Raw genomic sequence first — 19,870 nt, 5'->3', positions numbered from 1 at the left:
AGATAATAGGCAATTGAAGAACAAACAGACAATAGGTTCTTGAACAAGAATGTCAAGTTATCTCTGACCATCTGATTAGCTCAGGAATGTTATGTGATTAGGAAATAGATTTCTATCTCATTTGAACTATTGTATTTGTTGTGTTCCTGAGTATAAAAAATTTAGTCAATCTCAAATAAAGAAGATGTCACTGTAGTAAAGGAAAATAGTTTAGGAACATATACAATATGCAATATACTACACCAAAATGTCACAATTTACAACTAACAGGAAAACCAGGTTGATCCACAAGGAGCTCCACACTGAAGCAGTGTTCAGTGAAACAATGGGAGCCCACAGAGCCAGCTCCACCTATTGATTTACTTCTTAAGTAGTGAGAAATTTGAGATATTGAATTCAATGAATCATCTGTTAGTGCAGACAATGCTACAGATATTTTAGAATCAAACCATTACCATTCATAAGATCACTCACTTTGAGCTTACCTGGAGAGCTAGCCTGAATACTTGTATTTTCCATTACCTAATTATTGACACCACCTATCAAATATTGTCGCTCCCCGTCTTCGTGGAGGAATGACACAGGACCCTGCGCTGTTCTTTTGTCTGCTCGGCCCTCCCCGGGTTTGCTGCTGGTTCTTCCCAGGTTGGCTACCGACCCTTCCACCTCCGTGGAAGGGCGGTTCCCCCTGCCACTTTCCCCACTTCCGCGGGGGAGCGGCACACCGCCGGCCGGCTCTCTCGGGGGCTGCTCAGGTGTTATTCGGATAGATGTTCCTGGTGCATGTTGTCTCTCTCCTCCTTTATAGTCCTCTTCCACCAATCCCAACCCTGCTACCCACACGCCGAGTACGCTGCTCTCCTCCAATCAGGAGCAGGATCAGCTCCTGCAGGTCACTCAAGTTGGCGAGAGACAGCTGCGTAGAAGCTGTTTACTCCTCTCCCAGCGCCATATTGTGGGAGAGCAGATGCATAGAATAAGTCTTAATTTGAGTAACTTGGACTAGTCCGAGTTGCTCCCCACAGTTCCCCCTTTCTTTTTATTTTTGGCGTTGATACGCGCCTGTCTTCGGTGCCCCGCGGCACACACTCTGCTCTGCTTGCTGGAGTTGCCCACAGGTGCTTACAAGCCCTACCAATCAGGCAAACCGAATCCGGGTCCTCTCTTCGCCATGTTGTGAGGAGGTTTTTAGGCGCTGATGCGTGCCTGTGTTCGGTGCCCTGCAGCGCATGCTCTGCTCTGCTAGAACTGCCTGCAGGTGCTTACAAGCCCTAGCAATCAGGCAAACCGAATCCAAGCCTTCTCATTGCCGTCTTGTGGGGAGACTTATTGATGTTGATTCGTGCCTATCTTCAGTGACCTGCAGCTCATACTCTGGTCGAGCTGCCTGCTGGTGCTTATCACCTAATCAGGCAGACCGAATCCAAGCTCTCTCATTGCCATGTTGTGGGGAGGCCTTATTTTTCTCTATTTCTCTATCTCCAGGCATTCCTATCTCTCCTATTTTACTTCTATCTGCCAGCATTCCTATTTCTCTCATTTTACTTCTATACTTCTATTTCTCTTATCCCTGCGGCTTCCCGGCGCCCGCCCTGAGGCTGCTTCTCAGCGCCTCGCCCCGCGGCGGCTTCCCGGCTCTGCGTGGCTTCCCAGCTTCGCGCGCTCCGTGGTCTCCGTGCCCTTTGCGCCCGCACCAGGGCCTTAGCGCCAGCCCTGCGTTCTCTCTCTACTTGCGCCTCCTGCGCTCTCCCCGTTCATGCCCCACGTGCTCTCTCTGCACGCGGCGGCTTCCGCGAGTCACACAGCCTAGCTCACGTTTCCGCCACTGGTATTCAGTCTAAGTTCCCCGGGCTAACCTGGCGAATTCAACCTAGCTCACGTCTCTGCTTCGGTTTGGCTTCCCGTCTTTTGCTCCCCGGGCTAATCTGATGGATTCCAACCTAGCTTACGCGTCTCCGCCTCTGGTTTTAGCTTTTCGCCTTTTGTTCCCCGGGCTGACTTGACGAATCCCAAGCTAGCTTACGTCTCCGCCTCAGCCTGCCCCCGCAGCTTCATTTTCCCTAACATTTTTCTCTACCTGGTATGTTTCCTAACTTTTCTTCCAACAATATTCCCCTCTCATTTCTCCTGGCTTCTCCCCACAGTCCGTATCCGAGTCTAAGTTTCTTCTAGGTTTCACTTTCGCTTTCAATCTCCTAGCTTCCTCGCCATAGTCTGCATCCAAGTCTATGTTTCCTCCAGCTTTCACTTTCGCTTTCAATCCTAACTTCTTCCGGCACTTCTTCCGTCCGGCTTTTCCCTAGGCTCTTACCTAGTCTCTCTCTCTGATATTTTCCCACTTCTTCCCCCTTCTTCCCTCCTAGGTTTCCTATCCGAGTCACGGCACCATTATGTCGCTCCCCGTCTTCATGGAGGAATGACACAGGACCCTGCGCTGTTCTTTTGTCTGCTCGGCCCTTCCCGGGTTTGCTGCTGGTTCTTCCCGGGTTGGCTACCGACCCTTCCACCTCCATGGAAGGGCGGTTCCCCCTGCCACTTTCCTCACTTCCGCGGGGGAGCGGCACACCGCCGGCCGGCTCTCTCGGGGGCTGCTCAGGTGTTATTCGGATAGATGTTCCTGGTGCATGTTGTCTCTCTCCTCCTTTATAGTCCTCTTCCACCAATCCCAACTCTGCTACCCACACGCTGAGTATGCTGCTCTCCTCCAATCAGGAGCAGGATCAGCTCCTGCAGGTCACTCAAGTTGGCGAGAGACAGCTGCGTAGAAGCTGTTTACTCCTCTCCCAGCGCCATATTGTGGGAGAGCAGATGCATAGAATAAGTCTTAATTTGAGTAACTTGGACTAGTCCGAGTTGCTCCCCACAAATATGGTCTCATCTTTATGAAACACCACCAAAACACCATATCTTTGAATTCTAAAATACTTCACTTTATCTCATGTAAATGGACAACTTCAGGAAGTCATCAGTTCCTTATACTTACCGTATCAATGAATAAATCACATGAAAATAAACATTCTAGAGGAAAAGACAGTGACACATCCACTACACCAGAAATAGAAATACGAGTCTTGTAGCTGAGGCCACATATTAATTAGATGACCCAACTCCTGCATACTGCAGCTCAGAAAATAACTCATGGTTGGGATTTTTTGTTTTAATGTCACATTATCATGAATATTAAGAAATGGACTAGGAAGCTCTATAAATAGCTAAAGCCAAGCACACTTATTTCCTTATCCTCTATTTAGAAAATCTGAATTAAGTTAAATAGAGAAGCAAAACAGAGCAAATTTAAAATATCACTGTGAATACAAGTAGGTATAGGCTACCAAGTATTTTAACACACCTAAAACTCAAGCTAAAAGAAAAGATAATGATGACTAAATTAAGAGGTGAGGAATCCATGTATGTATGTATGCATGTATGTACATTCATAGGAAAATGCTTCAACAGGAGTTGGAATCATTCTGTTCACTGAAAGTTATCTGAAACAGTTGGCATACACAGGAAGGCAGCGATCAGCGTAAATAATTAGTGGAGAGACAGTGTATACAAAAACTTCCCTCTATTTCAGTTCCTTCATGAATAAAGAGAATGAAAGCATGAATCCCAAGCCTTAAAGTGGAAAACTAGTGTCAAGAAGGTAAATGCATAGAGAAGTGTGCAGTGTTGTGGACTAGAGCCCAAGAAGAAAGTTCTGAAGACTTTGGCCTACCTGATACTTCCTTCCTTCCCACTCTAAAGTGAGCCAGCTGGTCAATAAACCCCACGCATATAATCAGAACTGTTTCCTCTTTCATTGAGAGGTGAGGCCTATTGCAAAAATTAACATATTGAAATGGTAGAGAAAACTCATATCAACTGACTTCATAATCAGTCATTAAGTCTGTATTATTAAATGTAAATAGGCAAACAGTAATCACAAGATATCTGAGGAAAATCCATTCCACAGACACACACACACACACACACACAAATGCAAAGACGATGGAGAGACCAAAGAACAAATAATAAATGGTTGACAGAAATCTAGGCAACTGAAAATTCTACTTTAAATGCTCACTCTCTCCTAAAACAAGGGAAACAAAAGGAGCTATAAGTCATTTTACCAAAGACTGGCTGTGTTACCAATACTTCTAGTCAATTTGTTCCTATTTAGACACTGAGAAACCTAACACCTAAATTGTAAAGGTAAAGCTTCATGTACACTCTTCATACAAAGAAACAGAGAAAGAGGAAAAGAAAAAAACAGTTAATGTACATATAAATAATAAATACAAGTGCTATAATCCTCATTCCTATAGAGAATTCTTGAATAAGAATTATTAACTGACATTTGTTACATCTCTAGTAGACTTTCCCTTACATATTTCTCTTATCTTCATTGGTTAACATAAATTATCTACCCTGTTGAGTGGTTTACATCTTCATTCTTGGAAGGTTTGGGTTGTTAGTGGCCCAACCTATATCACCATAATCTTCTGTTAACTTGTATGTGGACAAAGAGGCACACCAATGAATTCATATTGCTTTCCAGAATCATTTTTCAGATAAACGAGTTCACAGTTACAGAAATGGAAAGTATAAGTTATTAAAGTGAGTTATAACAGTTAACAGAGACAACTTGGGATTTTGTAACTGTGCAATTAGGATAAAGCAGACACTAGCCACAGAATGCCAACTTCATAGATTACTATTTCATAGATGATTCCATTATATATCTTCAATAGGCTAAAATGGTAAAAAAGTCAACATAATACAGTATCAACAAAAATATTCTTACGAAATTAATGTTAGATTTATATATCCATCCATGACAGAGTAATAGGTTCTACAATTTTTTGATAGTGATAAGCAAATAGATAAATGAAGTGTTTGAAGTAACAATTTCAGACATTAGAAATTAGGCAGCATGAGACCCTGATATTTAAAAGAAGGAAAACAAAGGGTTAGAACTAAAATTATCCTGACTTTCTACCTGTATTCCAGTGCAGGAAGAATTACAGCATGGCAGTCTTAACAGGCTGAAGTGGCTAGAGAAGGGAGCTAGCTAGAGAAAAGTGCCAGAAAGTTTGCATGGTGATTGTCTTGTTTCTCTTTGGATAATAAGTTATGCATATCTAAGGAAAAACTTCAAAAGACTAGTTAACAAGAGGAGTTACCTAGAGTACAAGATGTAGCTTTGGGTCAGAGGAGGAAATAAAATCGTTGTCTCCCACATTCCGCAAAGCACAGACTGCAGCAATGTGATACTATCTTTACAAAGGAAGCATGGTCAGAATGTCCATGGGGACAGAAATGCCTGCACATCCCCTTCTCTGAACCCCGCAGACATTCCACCATGGAATCAAAAAGGACCATGGCCTAACAAACCCAGCCAGATCCAGTGATAACAGTGGTCCCATAATTTCAACATGAGCAGTCACTGACCAGGACAGGTTTAGCATAGCAGGGCACATCCTCTTCCCAGCATTTTAGAAGCAGGGATACTTTGACTCAAGACTTGGAACCATATCTCATTACTTCCTTCCCTGCAAGTCATAAGCAACACACACTGCCCTGGACTCACAATGAGGTTTCAACTCACCCTGGTTAGAATGGCTCACATTCAGAAATCTACCAACAATAGATGCTGGAGAGGATGTGGGGAAAAAGGGACACTAACCCACTGTTGGTGGGAATGCAAACTGGTAAAGCCACTATGGAAGTCAGTCTGGAGATTCCTCAGAAACCTGAATATAATCCCATCATAAAACCCAGCCATCCCACTCCTTGGAATTTACCCAAAGGAAATTAAATCAGCAAACAAACAAGCTGTCTGCACCTTAATGTTTATTGCAGCTCAATTCAAAATAGCTAAGACCTGGAACCAACCCAAATGCCCATCAACAGTAGACTGGATAAAGAAATTATGGGACATGTACTCTATAGAATACTATACAGCAGTCAAAAACAACGAAATCCGGTCATTTGCAACAAGATGGAGGAATTTGGAAAACATCATGCTGAGTGAATTAAGCCAGTCCCAAAGGACAAATATCATATGTTCTCCCTGATGGGCGACAACTAACTGATCGCCAAAGGGGAAACTTGTTGAACTGAAATGGACACTATGAGAAACAGTGAGTTGATCAGCTCTTGTCCTGACTGTTGATGTACAATGTAATACTTTATCCATTTTAGTATTCTTTTGTTCTAGTACCATTGGTTGAACTCTGTAATAAACACACAATTATTCTTAGGTGTTTAAATTTTAACTGAAAAGTGATCCCTGTTAGGAATCTGGAAAGCATTATGCTGAGTGAAATAAGCCAGTCCCAAAGGGACAAATACCATATGTTCTCCCTGATAGGTGACGACTAACTTAGCACCAAAAAGGAAATCTGTTAAAGTTAAATGAACACTATGAGAAACAGTGACTTGTTTAGCCCTTGCCCTGACTGTTGATGAACAACTTAATACGTTATCCCTCTTAGTATTTTGTTTGTTTGTTCTACTTAATACTTTTGGTTGAATACTGTAATCAATACACAGTTATTCTCAAGTGTTGAAACTTAACTGAAAAGTGATTTCTGTTAAATATAAGAGTGGGAGTAAGAGAGGGAAGAGATGTGCAATTCGGGACATGCTCAAGCTGACTTACCTCAAACGGTAGAGTTAGGAACATACCAGGGGATTCCAATTCAATCCCATCAAGGTGGCATATACCAATGCCATCTCACTAGTCCCAGTGATCAATTTCTGTTCACAATTGATCATACTGATAGGACTAAGAGCCAAAGGGAGCACATAAACAAGACTAGTGTCTGCAAATACTAGCTGATAGAATAAAAAAAGGAGAGAACAATACAATATTGGAAGCGAGATACACAGCAGACCCATAGAATGGCAGATGTCCTGAACAGCTCTCTGGCCTCAGAATCAGCCCTTAAGGCACGCGGATCTGGCTGAAAAGCCCATGAGAGTATTTCAGGCATGGAAAGCCAAAACACTCTGGCGAAAAACAAACAAACAAACAAACAAACAAAAAAACCTACATGAAAGATCTCTGTGAGTGAGATCCCAGTGAAAAGAACAGGTCATCAAAGAAGGAGGTACCTTTCTCTGAAGGGAAGAGAGAACTTCCACTTCGACTATGACCTTGTCTAAATATGATCAGAGTCGGCGAATTCAAAAGGCTTCCATAGCCTTGGTGACTCATGACAAGAGCCTAGGGTGATTACTGAGGCCATAAACAAGAGTGTCAATTTGTTAAGTCAACAACAGGAGTCACTGTGCACTTACTCCTCATGTAGGATCTTTGTCCTTAATGTGCTGTACATTGTGATTTAATGCTATAACTAGTACTCAAACAATATTGTTCACTTTGTGTTTCTATGTGGGTGCAAACTGTTGAAATCTTTACTTAATATATGCTAAACTGATCTTCTGTATATAAAGAGAATTGAAAATGAATATTGATGTGAATGGAAGGGGGGAGGGAGAGGGAAAGGGGAGCGTTGCAGGTGGGAGGGAAGTTATGCGGTGGTGGTGGGGAGCCATTGTAATCCAAAAGCTGTACTTTGGAAATTTATATTCATTAAATAAAAGTTAAAAGAAAATAAAAAAAAAATAAAAATTCCCATACAACCAAAAAATTATAAACAAAAAAAAGAATGTCTGCAAATCTGGTATCTGTTGCTCAAATAAGTCAGAGAATCTGTAAACTCCAGAGTAGAATTAGGTCTTAGCTACAGTAGCTTTGGGGTTTGAGAGGTATGCATTGCAGCCTCAGAGTCAGAATCTGAAACACTGGCCAGCAATGGACTGGTTGCATAGCTGGGATCTTGAATGCCAGTGTGGGTGGAACAGTTATGGCTGTGTGATAAAAGATGCATACTTGGGTTGGCAATTCCAGCCTCAGAGGAACACAACAGTGACTGCTCTTGGGGTAGTGCTGGGGTATAGCTGGTTCCCTCTCCAGGGCATTGGGGGAAATGACCTTTGATTATTGCAGTAGCAACACATTTCACTGTTTTATGTAGATCTGACTACATAAAAGATCACAGTGGAGATCACAGTGGCACCTGGTGAGTGGATGACAGTGATAGCATCTTCCCTTATGCTTTGTTCCTAACCATCCCCAGACACCTTACACACGCTGTTCTACTGAACAAATCCATCTGAGTTGTTTTTCTCTATTTTGTTCCACTCTGTTGTAGTCTCTTAAATGGCTCCTGGAGGTCTCACTAGGCTATTTTCCTCCGTAGGATATTGTTATGATTGTGGGGAGGGGCTGGGAATGTACGTGCATTTGTAAGGGTAGGAACAGTGGAGTGTCCTAAAAAGCTCACCCACAAAAAAGGAGACAAAAAATGAAACACCAACTTATAGAATAGGAGAAATTTTCAAAACAGTGATCTGATAGTTAATTTCATCAAAATATGAATAAAATCTTGTTTTAAAATGGGGAAAGGACTGAACAGAAATTTCTGTAATAAAGGCCTACAAATCACTCACAAGTATATGAAAAATTGATCAACATCATTCCTCATTAGGAAAATGCAAAACAAAACCACAATATCAGCTCATATTTGTTGTAATTACTATTATCAAAAACATAAGACTGGTATGTATGAAAAAGAATATGGAAAATAATAGCCCTTTTACACTGCTGGTGAAAGTATGAATTGGTACAGTTGCTAAGGAAAACAGGAAGAAGCTTCCTAAAAAATTAAAATAAAACTCCTTAATATTCAGCAATCTTACTAGTGGGAATACATTCAGAGGAAATGAAATTAATATTTCAACCAGATATGTAATTATCATGTTCATTCTCATTTTTCACAACATCAAAGATTTGGAAACAATCAAAATTTTTGTCAATAGCTGAATGGACAAAAAACATGTTATATGGATAAACACACATGCATGCACATGTGTGCAAACACACACACACACATACTGTGGAATACTATTCAGCCTCAGTATAGAAAGATACATTACTATTTGTAACATATACATGGATGAAGTTGTAGGGCATTATGTTATTTGAAATAAGCCAGAGGGATACTGAGGAAAACATTGTTACACACTGTATTAGAAACCCTAAATTTGCTGAGGGTAGAACTTAAGAGCTTTCTAAATGGTAATTATGTGATGAATATTTTGATTAGCTGAATTGTGGTGAATGTTTCACAACGTACATGTATATCAATACATCAAGTCATTCATCCCAAAGCATACAATTTTTGTCAATCAGAGGAAACTACTTAGATGTATCAAGGGATATTACCTCTTCCAAATAAAGATTCACAACGTTGATCAAGATCAGGGCAATCTCCATCATAACACATTAACCTGCCACCATTACATAACTGTCCATTATGTATTGTTATGTCACGTGGACAATCTGCTGTCTGTCCATTACAATACTCAGGGATATCACATTCCCTATTCCGACTGGCCCTGCAGAGATGATTGTCTCTCCTAATCTAAAGGAAATTAAAATTAAAAATAAAGCATTACATATAATATTGTTTTATAATTTTTATTCAAAGTTGTGTCAATTATTATATTCTAATCCATTTATTCAGTAATATCTGCCAGTATCTTTGGTAGAATCACTTTAATAAGTTAAAAATTAATTGATGCTATCAACTAAAAGGAGATAAGACAAATGAACAAAACCAAGTATAACAGAAATGTGACATAAAAAACAAAGTTCTATTTGTGTCTTCAATACAAGAGAGGAAAGATCATTTTCAGGTTCAAAAAATTATTCCTTTTGGGTGAAAATATTGTAATAGCCAATTTATAAATTCAACTACTAAAAATACAATCTGTAACTGTGAAATACAAATGATATGGCAAATGTGAGACACAAATAATAGAATGAACAAAGGGAAGCAGAAGGGTGATTAAAGAAGTTCTTGAAATATACAGGTTTTTGAAGAACAAGAAACATAATGTTAGTCTTTTACTCCTGGGTAGCTTCCAGTCAATTAACTCTTCATATATATACATATATATATAATTATGAAATCTGATTATATAAAGAATTTTAAATGAGTATCTATAAAACATACTTCTTAATAGATTATTTCTTTTTTTTGATTTACTTTATTTATTTGAAAGACAGAGTTACAGAGAGAGGTAGAGACAGAGAGAGAGGTCCTCCATCTATTGGCTCACTCCCCAGATGGCTGCAATGGCCAGAGCTGTGCTGATCCGAAGCCAGGAGTCAGGAGCTTCCTCCAGGTCTCCCACATGGGTGAAGGGGCCCAAGGACCTGGGCCATCCTCCACTGCTTTCCCAGGCCATAGCAGAGAGCTGGATTGGAAGTGGAGCAGCCGGGTCTCGAACCGGCACCCATATGGGATGCCGGTGCTTCAGGCCACAGCTTTAATCCACTGTGCCACAGCGCCGGCCCCTGATTATTTCTAATTGACACAAAAATATTATAGAAGTAAGAATATAATCATGTGATCAGGAAAAGAACTGTTCAAGGACAGTCAATAATGCAGAATCGATGGTAGGTAGTTCCACAGAGTTATTCTCATAGGAGTAACTTCTTACACATATAATGAAAGGGCTGAAAAGCAAAATGAAGAAATCAAACTGTTCACCATACTAACTAAATCATGATCATTCAGTCAAAACATCTTTAAATAATAGGACCGCAGCTTAATTTTTTTGCTATTTTAAAAGTGTACTTTGAGTTTCACTCATTAAACATTTTTGTTAAATGTCAATGTCTTTTAAAAACATACTTATAGATATTTACTGTAATCAGTAATTTTTATTTATAGAAAATCAATACAGGGTAGGATGAATGAATAACTTTTCATTTTAGTGAAGATCTTCAGTACTCAAGAGTTCTTTAATATTTCTATATCATAACTTAAAAAATAACATCAAGATAGTGAAAATATTGATAACAGAAAGAAGACACAACACCCGCCAGAAGTTCACAAACTTAGAAACGTGGTTCTAAATATTTTATCTTTTCTTTATTTAAAACCATTCATTTTGAATTATAGCTTAAGATCCAGTGTTCTAAAATATCCTACACGAGATTTATTATCTTCTCAGAAAAGTTAATAACCATAATCCTTACACGGCATTGCAGACAGCATTCTCCTTCAAAACACTGTATATTTACTTTTGGTCTGCAAGTCCTAGGGTCGCAACAATTGTCAGGTCCACATTCCTGTGAATGAATAAAATATACAAATAAAAATATATCATTACAAAAATATAAAGTTTGGTAGGAGTAATATTTGCAAGGCTTTAGTTATGAATTTGGAGGAGATATGAATATTGTGAACATTTACATTTTTGACATCTTTCAACAGTTAAAATATTAATGTAAGATTTTATTTCAGGTCATATGAAGTAAATGATACTCTACTTAACTTCTTAAATCCAACTAGGAATTGTGAAAAAGACATAAAATGATTTTTCCAGCTATTTGTTAATAGGCAATTCTCTCTAGAGAAGAGAATCAAATGTAAAAAGCTCCAAGTCATCAGCTTTTCACTTGAAGGTATTTTCCAAAGAAAAGTGTGATGATTTCATTGACTTGAAAAAACAAAAATGTCCCTTTGATGAAGAATTGCTGGACTAAGAAAGAAGTATAGAATTCTGCACAGTGTCATCACTGCACAGGTTTAAAGATGTACTAGCCATTGCAGAAAAGCTTATTTAAAAGTGAAGAAAGCATGATTATATCAACACAAGCAAAGGCAGATAATAGGCAAAAAAAGAACCTTCATGAACTCTGGGACAGTATAAAGCAGTTTAACGTGTGTGCAACTGGATTTTCAAAATTGGGGCAGGGCTAAGTATTTTAGGGGGTTGGAGGCAAGAAAGTATGTGAAGAAATTATGGCTTAATTTTTTTGTTGTTGTTGCTAAATTTGGAAATAAGCTAAGAACCTATAGATCCACAAGATTCTTCTAATATCAACCAGGACAAATATAAGTAGAACATATATGCATTTCAAAGTCAGTTGCTGAAAAAAGAAAAGAAAAAATCTTGATATAGCCAGAAAAATAATCTACTTTTTGCACAAGAAAATAAGGATACCACAGACTTCTAGACAAAAATAAAAAACCATGACAACTATAATGTCCTCTTTAAGAAGCCAATAGAAAAATATATCCCTGTATAGAATTCTAAAAACAAGAAACATATTTCAAATGTTATTACATGAAAATATTTTCAGATAAATATCAAATTCATTGCCTATTGATCTGTACTGTAAAAATTGCTATTCAAAGTTCTGCAGGCTGAGAAAAGATGATTCAAGAAAGAAACTCATGTAGTGACAAAGGGATCCTGAGACAGGGTTAGGAAAAAGAGTGTACATTAGGAGAATCTCAACAAAAGATGAAGAGGGATGATATGGCATGTATGGAAAATGCTAAACAATCACCAACCCCTTACACACTCACTGACAGTGATGGGGTGCTGATTCAAATATGACAGCGGGAGAATGAAATAACATGGAGAGACCAGCAGCTCTTGATTCTCTCCTCAGCATGGGGAGCTTTTGTCGCTTATTGCAAATAAACTCACTTTCAGTTTTACACTCTCTTTTTTTCTTTTTTGAGGAGCAAGGCCACAAACCATGGGAAGCAGCCCCTCAACCAGGATGGGACATACTGTTACCAAAACAAGGGATCCAGCTTCTTACTATTTTTTCTTTAATCTCACTCAGTATGCCTCCACTGGAATGGACTCCAGATGGGGAGGAGTGACTGTTGACCACACGGCCTCCTCTTTGGACCTGCAGTCTGGAGAGCTCCCACCCACCCTCTCCACTGCCAAGGCTAGCCTGACAGAACTCCTCTGACCGGAGAAAACTTCTTTATCCTCTCCCCCATGAGTGGGAGGCCTTTATAACCTCAGAAAATTGGGCAGAGCCCCCATTACCATTGTATTGTTCAGGCCTCTGGTCATGGCACAAATATTCCTGAGAGCTGCCTCCAGTCTTTTATGTAAAACACTGACCATATTCTCAGACTGCTAATGTTTGCAGACAGGACCTGACTTTCATTCCATCCAAAGCCCACCTAATTATCCACCTGTGTGCTTCTGGAGAGGTGGGGAGTGCCTTATATAAAGACAACTCTGTGAATGGTCCATTTTACAACTCTGTCTCCTGGAATGGGAGTACCTGCATGGTCTCTTACCCCAGCCATGGCCAGTGGGGCTCAGAATGGGACTATGTCTTACTCTAGGGCCCCTTTCCTCTCTCTCAGTTGTCCCAGTCTGGGCCTGTGTCAGTCCTTTCCCTCCAAGCCAGGGCTGCTTGGGTCATGTTGCAGCCCTTCTTAAAGAGAAATTTGGAGATTCCAGGAAGGCTGAATAGAAAAAAGACATACTGTTTAGACAATGAGAAAACAGAGAAAAGCCAGGGAAGTGTTTTCCCAGGGGAGAGTTGGACAGAAGTTCACAGAAGAAAGAACAACATGAAGGTGTGATGTGCAGCAATGAGTGCAAACACAACACACAATCCCTGTAGCCAGGAATTGGAGGACACAACAGCTTTGCAAAGTGAGGTGAGAGCATACTGTGGCAGCCCATGCCACTGGTGATATTACCAGAGGGAGAGCATTATGGATTGAACTGACCAGAGTTCCCTGGTCACAACCAGCACACAATTCTGGGTATTCACTGAAAGAGTGGACACTCCACTAAACCACAGAGGAATATTTCTTTTTTGTAAGATTTATTTATTTATTTGAAAGTCAGAGTCACACAGAGAGGGAAGGAGAAGCAGAGAGAGAGAGAGAGAGAGAGAGAGAGAGAGAGAGAGGTCTTCCATCCACTGGTTCACTACCCAATTGGCTGCAATGGCTGTAGCTGTGCCGATCTGAAGCCAGGAGCCAGGAGCCAGGAATCAAGAGCATCTTCCAGGTCTCCCATGTGGGTGCAGGGGCCCAAGGACCTGGGCCATCTTCTATTGCTTTCCCAGGCCACAGCAGAGAGCTGGATAGGAAGTGGAACAGCCATGACTCGAACCCACGCCCATATGGGATGCTGGCACTGCAGGCGGCGGCTTTCCTGCTATGCCATAGTGCTGGCCCCAACAGAGGCATATTTCAAAGATTAAATCTAACAGAGGAGAAAAACATGACTATCTCCACAAATGCCAAAACTAAATGCAGAAACTCAAGAAAAAAGAATAAGAAAGATAACACTTCAATATTAGAATACAAAGATGAAGAGCTTGATGAACTGCCTGAAAGAATAATATTACTCAGAAACAATGAGAAGCAGATTTGTGAGTTAAAGACATCCACACATGACATAGAGGAAAACTTTTCCCATGTGATTGAAATTTTGAAAGAAATCACACTGAAATATTAGAAATGAAAAATTCGATATCTCAAATTAAATTACAGTGGAAAACTTAACAATAGACATGATGAGGCAGCAGAAAGGACAACTGAGCCAGAAGACAAATCTTTGGTAATAGCTCAGTCACACCAAAAAGAGAGAGGTAATTTTAAAGACTTTAAACAATATTCAAGATTTAAAGGAGACTATCAAATGACACAGCACACAGATCTGAAGAGTTCCTGAAGGTGTGGACAGACAGAATGGATTAGAATGTTTGTTCAGAAAATATCCCTAATTTGGAAAAACAAAGGGATGTACAAGTACACAAGGCATATAGAAATCCTACTAGACATGACTAGAAGAGATCATTACCACAACACACAATATTCAAACAGTCAATAATAAAATGTAAAGAAAACATTCAAAAATTTGTATAAGAGAAATTCCACATTACTTTCAGAGGATCTCCAATTAGACTCACAGCTGATTCCACATTAGAAACCCTAAAGGTTGGGAGAGAACAGCAAGACATAGTCCAGTTCTTAAAAGGAAAAAAAAAATTATCAACCCAGACTACTGTACTCTACAAAGTTCTCATTTATGAATGAAGGTAAAATAAAGACCTTCCATAACAAACAGAAATTGAAAGAATCTGTCAACATTCATCCAGTCTTATAAATGATGCTTAAGGTTGTTCTACTCATAGAAACCCAGAAATATAGTCATCATCATGAAAGAATGCGAAGGCAGAAAATCTCCCAGTAAAAGTACAACAATTATCCAAAGCAAATAATAGGAATATTTATGGAATAATGGTAAGGCCAGTGGTTACTTATCCATAGTAATGTTGAATGTAAATGCTCTAAATTCTCCAATAAAATGATACAGACTGGCTGAATGGATTACAAAAAAAGACCCATCACTTTCCTGCCAACAAGAAACAGACCTCATCAAAAAGAAACAAACTAAGTGAATGGATGGAAAAAGATATCACATATTATTATAATGCAAAACAAGAAGATGTATCCATCCTAATATCAGACAAAATAGACTTTAACAAAAAACTATTATGGATACAAAGAAGGGCATTAAGTAACGATTACGGGGATCAGTTCAACAGGAAGTTGTGACTAAAATAAATGCATATGCACCCAATGCCAGAGCACCAGGTTAATCAAAATAAATGTTAATGGATCTAAATGGAAACATAGACTCCAATACAATAATAATGGGGGACTTCAACCTCCACTTTCATCAATGAACAAGATCAACTAGACAGAAAACCAACAAAGAAACAAGAGATAATTATTATTATGAAACAAATAGACCTACTGATATCTAAGAGCCTTTCATCCCACAGTTGCAGAATAAACATTAATTTAATCAATGCATTCAAATTTTTCTAGGAAAAACCATATGCTAGGCCATAAGGCATATCTCAGAAAATTTAAGAAAAAAGGAAATTATATCAGGCATCTCTTCTGACAGAAATAGAAAGAAGTTAGAACCTGCCAACTCAAGAATCTCTAGAAAATATGCAAATATGTAGAATGTACAGCATGCTCCTGAAGGAACAAAAGATATCAAAAGGGAACTCAAAAATTTCCTAGAAACAAATGAAGAGGACAATAAAACATAACAAAATATATGGAATACATGGGGCCGGCGCCATGGGTCACTCAGTTAATCCTCCGCCTGCAGCACTGGCATCCCATATGGGCGCCAGGTTCTGGTCCCAGTGGTTCCTCTTCCAGTCCAGCTCTCTGCTGTGACTCAGGAAGGCAGTGGAGGATGGCCCAGGTGCTTGGGCTCCTGCACCTGCATGGGAGACCAGGAGGAAGCAACTGGTTCCTGGCTTCAGATCAGTGCAGCATCGGCCATAGCGGCCATTTGGGGGGTGAACCAATGGAAGGAAGACATTTCTCTCTGTCTCTCTCTCTCACTGTCTAACTCTACCTGTCAAATAAAAAATATATGGAATACAGCAAAAGCAGTGCTAACAGGGAAGTTTATAGTAATTGAAGAAATTATAGCAAGAAATTTGAAAGGCATCAAAGTATATCAATACATCTCAAATATCAATACATCTCAATGGTCTAGAAAAACAACTAACCAAACCCCAAATTAGAAGGAGGAAAGAAATAATAAAAATTGGAGAAGAAATAAAGAAAACTGAACCCCCAAAACAATACAAAAGATGAATGAACTGAGTAACTGCCTTTTTGAAAACATACACTATTTGCCCAACTAACCAAAAAAAAAAAAAAAAGGAGAGAGAGAGAGAAAGAAAGACTTAAATCAATAAAATCAAAAGTTAAAAAGGAGTTGTAATAACAGATAAGATTGTTATAAAAAATCAATAAAGTCAGAGGTTAAAAAGGAGTGTAACAACAGATAAGACAGATAGAAAAAAAATCATTAGGAGCTACTACACATAGCTATATGCCAACAAATTGGGAAACCTGGAAGAAATGGATAGATTCCTGGACATATACAATGTACCAAAATTGAATGATGGAGACATAGAAAACCTAAACAGACAAATAACTAAAACAAAGAATGAATCAGAAATAAAGACCTTCCCAACTAAGAAAAGCCAAGGCCTGGATGGCTTCACTGTTTAACTCTACTACACTTTTTTAAAAGATTTATTTATTTACTTAAAAGGCAGAGTTGCAGAGGCAGTAGCAGGAGATAGAGAGAGTGAGAGAGAGAGGCTTTCCATTCGCTGGTTCACTCCTCAAATGGCTGAAATGGCTGGAGATGGGGCCAATCTGAAGCCAGTAGCATGGAGTTTCTTCAGGCTTCCCAAATGGGTGCAGGGGTCCAAGTATTTGGGCCATCTTCTACTGCTCTCCCAGTCCATAGCAGAGAGCTGTATCAGAAGTGGAGCAGCTGGGACTCGAACCAGCATTATTATGGGATATCACCAGTACAGGCGGCAGCTTTTCCCATTATGCCACAGTGCCAGCCCCTCCACTAGACTTTTTTTTTAAGATTTATTTATTTATTTATTATTTGAAAGGCAGAGTTACAGAGAGGCAGAGGCAGAGAGAGAGAGAGAGAGAGAGAGAGAGAGAGAGAGAGAGGGAGAGACATAGAGATAGGTCTTCCATCTGCTGGTTCACTCTCCAAATGGCCATAACAGCCAGAGCTGGGCCAATCCAAATCCAGGAGCCCAGAGTTTCTTCCAGGTCTTTAATGTGGGTCCAGGGGCCCAGGGACTTTGGCCACCTTCTACTGCTTTCCCAGAACACAGCAGAGAGAAGGATCAGGAGTGGACCAACTGGGACTCGAACCAGTGCCCATATGGAATGTCGGCACTGCAGGTAATGGCCTTAACAGCTATATCACAAGTCTGGAACTGCCTCCACTACACTTTTAAGGAAGAACTAATTTAAATTATTTTCAAAGTATTTGAAGTAATTGAAAGGGAGGTACCCCTTCCAAGCTCTAATAGACTAGCCTCAGCTTAATTTCAAAACCAGAAAAAGATACAACAGAGAAAGAGAACTATAGACCAATATCCCTAATGAACACAAAGAAATCCTCAACAAAATACTAGCTAATTGAATACAACAACACATCAGAAAGATCATTCACATGGTCCAAATGGGATTTATTGCTGGTATGCTGGGATGGTTCAACATTCACAAATCAATTACTGAGATATATCACATCAACACATTGATGAATAAAAACCATATGATTATGTAAAGAAAGCATTTGATAAAATACAACATCTGTTCATAACAAAAACCTTAAGCAAATTGTGTACAGGTAGAAGAAACATTCCTGAATACAATCAATGCGAGTGTGACAAATCCTCAGCCAGAATCTTATCAAATGGGGAAAAGCTAGAAGCATTTCTAGTAAGATCCAGAAACAGATAAAGATGTCCACTAACACATCTGCCATTCAATATAGTACTCAAAGTTTTAACCAGAGCCATTACACAAGAAAAACAAACCAGAGGAATACAAATTGGAAAGGAGGAAATCAAATAATCCCTATTTGTAGATGACATGATTCTATGCGAGGGGAATCAAAAGGCTCTGCTCATGAAAGTGTTTGGTAAAGTGGCAGTATATAAATATAATGCACAAAATCAATCATACTTGATAGGTAGATAGTGATATTGCTGAGAAAGAACTTCTAAGCAATCCCATTCACAATAGCAAGAGAAAAACTAAATACTTTAAAATACATTTAACCAAGGGAGTGAAAGATCTCTACAATTAAAATTATAAAACATTAAAGAAAGAAATTGGAGACACACAAAAATGGAAAGTCTTCTATGTTCATGGATTGGAAGAATTAATATCATCAAAATGTCCATACTACTGAAAGTAATTTACAGGTTAAATGCAATCCCAATCAAAATACCAATGACTAAATAAAAGTTAAAAAAAATACCAATGAAATTCTTCTCAGATCCAGAAAGAAATAATACAAGAATTCACATGGCTACTCAAGAGACCCCAGATAACTAAAGCAATCTTACAAACCAAAAACAATACCAGAGGCGTCAAAATACCAGATTTCAAGAAATACTACAAGGCAATTATATACAACACAGCCTCATGCTGGCAAATATATATACATACATATATATAAAAATATATAATATGTATGTATATATGTAGGTATGTATATATACACATATATGTATATATACACATATATACACACACACACATATATATATGTATATATATATATATATTTATCATTGGACAAAAGGAACAGAATAGAAATTCCAGAATCTTTCCACACATCTACAACCAACTTATCTTTGACAAAGGAGCTAAAATCATTCCCTGGATCAAAGACAGTCTCTTCAACAAAAGGTGCTGTGCAAACTGGATCTCTGCATACAGAAATATGAAACAGGACCATTACACCTCACACAAAAATATATTCAAAACGGATAAAGGACATAAATCTATGACTTGACACCAAGACCCCTTGGTGTCTTGTCTCAAGATGCCTTGATGTCTAGTCTCAATATAAGAATCCTTCTTTTTTCTGGAGTTTGTCCAGGATCAGACAGTGGGTTTTTCACCTCCTTTGTCTCCAGAGGTGTGTGGCACTTAGCGTCGGGGTAGAGTGAACTCCCTGAGCACCAATGGAACACTTGTTCCATGGGGAGTGGCTCTCCCCTTGTATCCAAGGATTCCAACCCTGGGAGCACAATGATACTCAGTGGGCACAGGAACTTCTCTCAGGAGCACTGCCCATTGGAACAGGTAAGAACCCAGGTTCAATTGATTTGGAGGACCTGCCACAAATGGCAGAAGGGGAACCTAATCAACTCCCAGAGTTGCCTAGTAATCTTGTAAGACACTGGAGTAAAGCACCAAGATGAAATCACAACTCTAAGGTACAGGTTGGTGACATGTTACTGTTAGTGCAGATGGTGACATAGGTCCTTGTCTCCATGAAAAATGAATAACTAAATAACTAAATAAATAGTTTTGATGTAAGACAGAAAACTTATAAGCAAGGTTCCATGGCTTAATGGGAAAAAGTGCAC

General features: G+C 39.3%; 1 protein-coding gene across 7 annotated transcripts in view; it reads right to left on the bottom strand.

Moving 5' to 3' along the window:
* The window catches only part of LOC138843052 (disintegrin and metalloproteinase domain-containing protein 32-like), a 145,836-nt gene that overhangs the window by 38,643 nt on the left and 87,323 nt on the right, over positions 1–19,870 (bottom strand). For all 7 annotated transcript variants that reach the window (XR_011386381.1, XM_070068586.1, XM_070068587.1 and 4 more), the window contains 2 exons: positions 11,102–11,194; positions 9,278–9,476 (listed from right to left, as the gene is read on the bottom strand). Coding sequence is in view for 6 of the 7 variants with exons in the window: in XM_070068586.1 (XP_069924687.1) it covers positions 9,278–9,476; positions 11,102–11,194 (292 nt within the window). In the remaining variant the exon portion in view is untranslated. The remainder of the gene's footprint in view (positions 1–9,277; positions 9,477–11,101; positions 11,195–19,870) is intronic.

This window comes from Oryctolagus cuniculus, chromosome 2, assembly GCF_964237555.1.
Source record: "Oryctolagus cuniculus chromosome 2, mOryCun1.1, whole genome shotgun sequence".
NCBI lineage: Eukaryota > Metazoa > Chordata > Mammalia > Lagomorpha > Leporidae > Oryctolagus > Oryctolagus cuniculus.
Note: the sequence above shows the minus strand (reverse complement) of the source record. Positions and strands in the feature narration are given on the sequence as shown.